General features: G+C 51.9%; 1 protein-coding gene across 1 annotated transcript; it reads left to right on the forward strand.

Moving 5' to 3' along the window:
* The first annotated feature begins 327 nt into the window (after window positions 1-327).
* On the forward strand, window positions 328-861 carry LOC133256638 (ubiquitin carboxyl-terminal hydrolase 17-like). The gene has a single exon (XM_061431412.1). It carries the CDS (start codon window positions 379-381, stop codon window positions 859-861), a length of 483 nt encoding a protein of 160 aa, XP_061287396.1. The 5' UTR covers window positions 328-378.
* Window positions 862-8,466: the final 7,605 nt, after the last annotated feature.

The following is an 8,466-nucleotide window of genomic DNA, read 5'->3' on the forward strand; positions in this document are numbered from 1 at the left end:
CACACACACACACACACACACACAAAGGAGGGGCTAAAGCAACCACCTGATCCTAAGGGAAAATGCAACTCTGGAATCAAACATGTCAATGTGTCATGCAGATGTAATATCATGTAAATGACCTGATTCTTTAAAAAATTTTAATTATGAATAAATATTTGATGCCCTTGTGTTTATTCTGAGATTACTGAGACTAATATAGCCAGATTTACATTACTTAAAAAAGATTTATTTCATTGGGAAAAATTTACTAAAATTTTACATTTCTTCAAGAAAAATTCAGGCAGAGAGTATTGAAAATACCATGTTCCTGTGAGGAACTGTGAGCGAGGCCACTAATTTTGTTAGGTCTGAGAGGGCAACGACCAATGTTATAAGATGGACGATGGCAAGGTGACCGCCTGTGACGAGACCGCTGCCCTGAGCCAGAGCGCCTACGTCCTGTTCTACGCCCGGGAGGGTGCGTGGGAAGGGGGCGCTGGGGGAGGGGCAGCGGCCGCCGTCGGGGCTGACCCCACAGACCCCGGGCAGCCTGCAGGAGACGCCAGCGGCAGAGCTCCTGGGCCGGAGGAGTCCCCGGGGGACACAGAGGTCGAAGGGATGAGCTTAGAGCAGTGGAGACGCCTGCAAGAACACAGCCGACCGAAGGCGGCCTTGGAGCTGCGGAAGGTCCCGTCTGCCCTGCCTGCCGGCGCAGTCGTGATTCACCAGTCCAAACACGGAGGAGGGAGAAACCGCACGCCGCCCCGACAGGAGCACGAGCGGCTCGACCGTCCCAGCACGGACACCCCGCCTCCGGGGCCGAGGAACGTCGGCAACGGCCCTTGTGCCAGCGGGAGGGCCAGAGCCACCAAGGGGTAGAACAAGAAGCCGCGGCCGTCTCTGGGGCTGTGGCGGTAGGTCGGCTCTGACGCACATGCGTGCAGACGCCCAGGCACACGCTGTGTGGGGCACGCCCTGTGTGACGCACCAAGAGTTCCGACGCGGAGCGAGTTCCTCTCGGCCGTGTGCGTGATGCAGCCTCCTGGGAAAAGCGGGGCCTGGAGTGTGCCCGGGGTCTCGGTGTTCACTTGGGACGGGCTCGTGCCTGAGCGGCTGAGCTCTGGAGGGCTGGCTCTGCTGGGAAGTCGCTGGAGAGGATGGGGTGATGGGGTGCATGAGCGGGCCTGGGCACGGTCCGAGGGCCTCCCACTTCTGCGAGGGTGGGAGAGTCCTCTCGGGATGGGACTTTGGGTGTGGGTTTGCCTTTCGTGCCCCGTCTCCGTTCCCTGGCCGCACCGCTGGCCTCGGGTGAGTGACGCGGCCTGGAGACGCCTCACAGAGCGCTCACAGCCAGCCGAGCAAGGAGAAGATCTCGGGAGCCCTTCGGGGGGCAGGGAAGAGCGGGTGCAGGTCGGTGAACCGTCTCCTTCCGGCCGGTCAGGCTCTCGAAAATGCCCCAGACGTCGAGAGGCGTCCGGGGAGAAGACGGGCAAACAGTCTTTATGGGTGTCTGTCCTTGGGAGGCCTCGTGCTACTTGGCGGAGGGTCCGGCAGGAATGAGGCGGGGATGCGCGCGTCCCCGGCACGACGCTCGTCCGCAAAGATCCCTGGGGCTCCATGTCCGGTGCAAGGAGTACGCTGGAGAAGCTCCAAGTGCCAAACAGGAGAAGCGATCCACAAGGCCATGAGCACCGCCACCAGCACCACCAGCACCACCAGCACCACCAGCACCACCAGCACCAACACGAAGGCCAAGGGGAGAAAGGCAACCCAACCAGTCCCAAAGAAACTTCTCCACCAGCATCGCACCGGTGCCTGAGTGGAGACATGTCGCGCAACGTTCATTTCTGAAAGCAAAGGTCCTCCCCGCACTGAGGAAGGACCCGAGCCTACCCTAGATTGTGATAGCAAGACAACTGGACTTCCGACTCTGCCCGTCCTGTCTGGCAGTCTCATCCAGCTGGGCCCCGGGCAAACGCCTCTGGACGCGAGGAGATGCGGCCGGCCTCCAAAGTGCCTGGGGCGGTGGGGAAGCTGTCCTCCCCTAGCTGCTTTCTCGACTGCCTCATGGGCCCGTGACCCGCTGGAGGGGCACCTGAGGCCCCTTATCGACCACCTCTTGCGTTTTTCTTTCTTTGGCTTGGCTGATGGCTTCAAACCCCAAACCCTCCATCAAACGGCAGACCGGGAATTTGCGATGTAACATCTCCGACCTCGAGGGCCAACTCTGGCTCCTGACTGCGCTAGTCGGCGTGGCAAGGAACAGAGAACGTTCCGATGGCTTGTTTCCCCCGCATGGCTACCTACGCCGCACCATGCCCTCCGCACGTAGAGAGGACAAAGAATGATGAGCAGTATCTTCCCCCGAGAACACGAACAAGCGTGCCCTGCACGAGGAAGCGGAGCCACCCACAGTCCGCCCTCATCATCACCACGCATCTTCCTGCGACCCGTCGTCTCAAATGGACTTACTGCTTGCCCCATCCAGACCCTCTGAAGAAGGAGGAGGAGGAGGAGGAGGATGTCAATTGGGGTGGCGAGACAGATGGAATGGGAAGGTGGCCTTTTGCTGGGCGAAATTCGTGCAAAAGAGAGAAAAATCCTGGCTGATCTCGCTTCTCTGTGCCATGGGAAGGAGGCAAGAGGACAGCAAGGGTGTGAGCACTTGGATCATAAAGCACAAAGCGGTAGGCTCCTAGGATGGGATGGGGGAGCGGGAGGTGGGAGGGGTGCAATAGGCTAAGGAAGTAAACGGGGTCAGGGCCCTTCTTTCCTAGTAAGGACCAACGGAATCAACACTCCAGCTATGGTAAACCCATGGACGGTCAAACCCCCATAGTCCTGGAAGGCAAGCATAATGTCCAGGACGGGAGAGCCAACAAACACACATGTCACACACCGAGAAGGACAGCAGCAGTCATCCTCCTCCAGGAGGGAAATTCGTTCATTTCAGTTCAGTAGGTAACTCGTATTCCTCTCTTTGCAACCCCATGTACTGCAACTTGCCAGGCTTCCATATCCAATATGTAGTCTCAGAATTTAGTGTGTCTAATATCCTTGTGTTGGTGGTACCATCCTGCCATCTCATCCTGTGTTGTCTCCTTCTTTTCCTGTCTTCAATTTTTCTCAACATCAGTGTCTTTTAAAATGAGTCAGTTCTGTTCATCAGATGTGCAACTTATTCGAGTTTCACCTTCAGTATCAGTGCTTCCAGTGAACATCCAGGACTCATCTGCTTTCTGAAGGACTGACTTGATCTCTTTGCAGCCAAGGTGCTCTCAATAGTCTTCTCCAACACCACAGTTCACAAGCATCAGATCTTCTGTGCTCAGCTTTCTTTATAGTCCATTTCTCTCTTTCATACATGCCTATTGGGAAACCATGGCCTTAACTAAAAGTACCTTTGTTGGCAAAGTATTGTCTTTGCTTTTTCATATGCTGAGTTGATTAGCCATACCTCTTTTTCCAAGGAGCAAGCATCTTTTAATTTCATGGCTACAGTCACCATCTGCAATGATTTTGAAGACCCCAAATAATATAAGCTGAGTTCTCCACCACAGCAGCAAAGCGACTTTGAGGCAGAAACGCCCACATAAGCCATTTCTAGCTCACAGACTGTGAGGAGTTTAATAGGCAAAGTTTAGTAGTGCAGCCTTGGAGTAATGCTGCCAGAGAGGAACAGAAAGCACCGTCTACCAGGAACCAGGAACTGAGCTCACCACCCACCACCATCTCCTACCAGCCTCCCTCCAGAGGCAACGCTCACATTCCTAGCCTCACCTGGGCAGCTCACTTCTGCCTTCATGTTTCTGTGTAAGGGCTGCCTGCTCTCAGACGTGCTTCTCCTAGAATTGTGCAGGCCTGGCTCCTTCCTTCATCCTGGTCACCACAGCAAGGCCTTTTAGACCCTCCTGACCACTGACTCCAAGCCCTCCCTCACAACACCCTTTTTTATTTTCAGTAGAGCACTTCTTCTTTTCCTTCCCCTGTCTGGCTTCCATACTTTTCTCTTTCTTCACTCCAGACCGAGAGCTCCTTGAAAGGTAGGGGCCGCTGGTCATTTTAGCACTGTCCTGGGTACCACTGAGTCACCTGGCATAGAGCGAGTACTCACAGCCTGGGTGCTGAGTAAATAAACGGGAAGATCCTGGGGCTCCCCTTCCTCTTCTGTCCAGGTCAGTCTCTTGAGATGATCACTCTTACTAGGAAGCTCACACTGTTTCTGAGGCGGGAGCATGGCCAGAATGACCTCCTCAACCTCTCTCCAGTTGCTCCAGCAAAGCTCAGCCAGCAGCCCCGACCCGGTGCCTCCTGGTGGCCCGCGCTAGCATTGCAGGACTAACCCGTACCTTCATTCAGGTCTTCAAGGTGGAGGCTCTCCAGAGTTCCAGAGGTGAAAGTGTACTTCAGGCAGGCTGTGGAAAGACCCAGGAATCTCCTTCTGATTTTTCATTTCCTCTCCTCTCTTTGGGATTTAGTTCGTTCATGTTGCATCCTCGGCTCAGACAGGGCAATAATTTCCCCCTACTTTCAAATTAGAACCTCTGGAATCCGGTTAGGCTCGTCTTCTTTCTGGAACCCTGACTCTGGGTCCACAACTGTGCCCTCTCCTGCTCACCACAAGCCCTTGTTCCTTCAGCTCCTCTCTCCTCTGAGGGACCTCTGTGAGTGGAAAGCATTTTTCCAAGCTCTCAGACACAGGGGTCAATGGTGGAGAACCAAGGTCGACAGATTTCCCAAGCATACTGAGTGAACGCTTGGGGGGGCCCAACAGCAAGCACACAATGTTTAGGAAAGGAAAGCAAGTCCTTCCGTCCTGTAGCACCGTCTACAATGGGGAATGGGGTGTGGGCTCAGCCTGGTTTTAACAGCCCAGAAAAGTGGACTGTGGGACTGAGACCGCGTTCACTGGAGAACACTGAGGAGAGGGCCCACACCCAGGCAGAACTCAGGGAATGTGGAGAATCCCCCTCACGCTTTGGACTTCTGAACGCAGTGCCCGTTGCCAGGAGCGGGGTGTGGAGGCCCCTGCTCCATGGCAGAGCTGCCTCCAGCCCTTCCTGCTCTCCCAGCCCTGACACTGTGTTCTCCTCCTTTACCATCTCACATCGTCCCCACTGTGGACCCTATTTCTGTTTGTGCCTGCTTGTGTGAGCATGAAAATGCAGAGAGAATAATGGCCCAAGTGGGGCCAGGTTGGTAGAGTTCACCAGGAACTTAGGGTCTCACTTCCAAACCAAGCATGATGGATAGGACTGCGAACTGGCTTAGGGAGCTGGGGTCCTCACTTTCCTACTGGCTTCTGCTCACATACTGTGTTCCAGACAAGTCTGCCTCTTTCTAGGCTTTAGTTTTCAAATTGTACCAAGAGGGCTTGGATAAAAAGCTGCATAAGCGCATGCACAGGCAAACGTGTTCTCTGACTCCAGCAACAATAGATGGGTTGTTGGCATGGGTGGTCTCAGGAGGCCTGTGCTCCTGATGTGGGCAGAGGCAGGCGAGCTTGTAGCGGGAGTGGCCAGGACACCTGTCCTGTCCCAGCACCAGCCAGAGGGCATGTGCAGGGAAGGGACAGTGGGCACACCCGTGCCCGCCTCCCTGCACAGGCACCGACACTGGACCAAGGGCTCCGCTCCGAAGGGGAGTTGTTTCTGGTGCCCCACCTGCAGCCTCTGAAAGGCCCGCATTTTCTGGAGCCCTAAGGACAGATGATTCACATGGAAGTGGTTCCCAGCAAGTAAATGGAATGTGGAAGGGATATTTGCCGTGTGTACGCTCAGGCTATGAAAACACGCCCCGTGATGTGCCATACATTTCCCCTTTACAACGAAGTGAAATAAGCCCAAGGAACATGACTGCATTTGAAAGCACATGTTGAGGATGGAAAATCCACAAATTAAAGGTTGCTGAGTCCCAGAATCTCTGACTGGAGGAAAATCAACAAGAAGAATCGCTTGCTATTGAAAACTCATTTTTATTTTATTTGTATTGGGCTGTTAATGAAGAGAACTTGCCAGGTGGCGCTAATGGTAACAACTGAGAGTGTTAGCAGCCTGGGTAGGGAGGCCAGAGGTCCCAAAGCAGCAGGAAGAAACGAACTGCAAGTGGCAGACTCCTCTCCCTTCTCTGTTGAGGACACCTGGTTCCCTCTGAACTTGACTTTTCTCAAACCTTGAGCTAACCAATGCGTTTTTCTTATGGAAATATTTTTCTTAAGCTATGCTAATGAAACTATGTACTTGCTTTGGGATCTCACTTTCTTCAAATCGGTTCTGCCTGAGACTAACTTTTGTCTCAAACCTTGGGCTGATAATGGCTCAACAGTTCAGTATTCATGTCAGTTGTTTCATGTCTGGGGACGACACATCTTGTGCCATTCCATCTCAAAAACGCTCATTGTGGGAGAGGGGCCTGGTGACGCTCCCTCAGCCTTAAGGCGTCTCCCGACCCAAGACAAAGTCTGCCCAAACCCATGTCCATTGAGTCGGTGATGCCATCCAACCATCTCATCCTCTGTCATCCTCTCCTGCCCTCAATCTTTCCCAGCATCAGGGTCTTTGCAAATGACTCAGCTCTTCTCATCAGGTGGCCAAAGTATTGGAGTTTCAGCTTCAGCATCAGTCCTTCCAATGGATATTCAGGACTGATTTCCTTTAGGATGGACTGGATGGATCTCCTTGCAGTCCAAGGGACTCTCAAGAGTCTTCTCTCTCAGGACTATGTGCCTGGTAGCCATGGGGATAAGATGCCTTTGGCTGAACTGGCCTCCCAGACTGACAAACATGAGATTCCATACCAAGATTTCCCATTGCCAAAAGGCTTGTAATAATCCCCTATATAGTCAGTCACCTTTGTAAGCTTTATGGCACCCATTGGTGTAGGCTACCATGTCTAACCAGCTGACTCTTCTGATTATGAATCATGGCTGTAACCTGACTGTATCTCCCTTTAACACTTTCCAGGCTAGGTTTAAGGAATTTGGGGATGAGTACACTTGCAACCCACTCCACTATTCTTGCCTGGAGAATCCCATGGACGGAGGAGCCTGGGGGGCTACAGTCACAAAGAGTCGGACACGACTGAGCGACTCCACTCACTCACACTTAAGGTATATAAGGTTTTCAAAAAAGTCGGTCAGGGTCCATGGCTAAGAGGAGACTGTGCCTTGGGCCTGCCAGTGTAATAAACTGCACTCCACTATCTGCATGCCGAAGCCTTTGACTGTGTGGATCACAATAAACTGTGGGAAATTCTGAAGCAGATGGGAATACCAGACCACCTGACCTGCCCTTGAGAAACCTGTGTACAGGTCAGGAAGCAACAGTTAGAACTGGACATGGAACAACAGACTGGTTCCAAATAGGAAAAGGAGTACATCAAGGCTGTATATTGTCACCCTGCTTATTTAACTTATATGCAGAGTACATCATGAGAAACGCTGGGCTGGAAGAAACACAAGCTGGGATCAAGATTGCCGGGATAAATATCAATAACCTCAGATATGCAGATGACACCACCCTTATGGCAGAAAGTGAAGAGGAACTAAACAGCCTCTTGATGAAAGTGAAAAAGGAGAGTGAAAAAGTTGGCTTTAAGCTCAACATTCAGAAAACTAAGATCATGGCATCCGGTCCCATCACTTCATGGGAAAAAGATGGGGAAACAGTGAAAATAGTGGTTGACTATTTTTATGGGCTCCAAAATCACTACAGATGGTGATTGCAGCCGTGAAATTAAAAGATGCTTACTCCTTGGAAGGAAAGTTATGACCAAGCTAGACAACATTATTAAAAAGCAGAGACATTACTTTCTCAACAAAGATCCATCTAGTCAAGGCTATGGTTTTTCCAGTATTCATGTATGGAGGTGAGAGTTGGACTATAAAGAAAGCTGAGTGCTGAAGAATTGATGCTTTTGAATTGTGGTGTTGAAAAAAACCCTTGAGAGTCCCTTGGACTGCAAGGAGATCTAACCAGTCCATCCTAAAGGAGATCGGTCCTGGGTGCTCATTGGAAGGACTGATGTTGATGCTAAGACTCCAATACTTTGGCTACATGATGCGAAGAGGTGAGTCATTTGAAAACACCCTGATGCTGGGAAAGATTGAGGGCAGGAGGAAAAGGGGACAACAGAGGATGTGATGGTTGGATGGCATCACTGACTCAATGGACATGGGTTTGGGTAAATTCGGGAGTTGGTTATGGACAGGGAGGCCTGACGTGCTGCAGTTCATGGGCTCGCAAAGAGTTGGACACAACTGAGTGACTGAACTGAACTGACTCTCTGCAATGTCCTTCTGAATAAGTTTGTTTCCCAGAATGCGTGGCTACAACAGATTTGCTAAATGAGGGAAAAGCACAGTTTGATTCCTTACAAGCTTACAAGCTCCAAGGTATGCCGGCTGTATCCCATTGCTTCAGATGTCTATTGATTCCTTGGCATTAACTCTGGACTCCTATTCTCAAATGGCTAAAAGTCCATAGA

This window comes from Bos javanicus, chromosome 11 (genome assembly GCF_032452875.1).
Source record: "Bos javanicus breed banteng chromosome 11, ARS-OSU_banteng_1.0, whole genome shotgun sequence".
Lineage (NCBI taxonomy): Eukaryota > Metazoa > Chordata > Mammalia > Artiodactyla > Bovidae > Bos > Bos javanicus.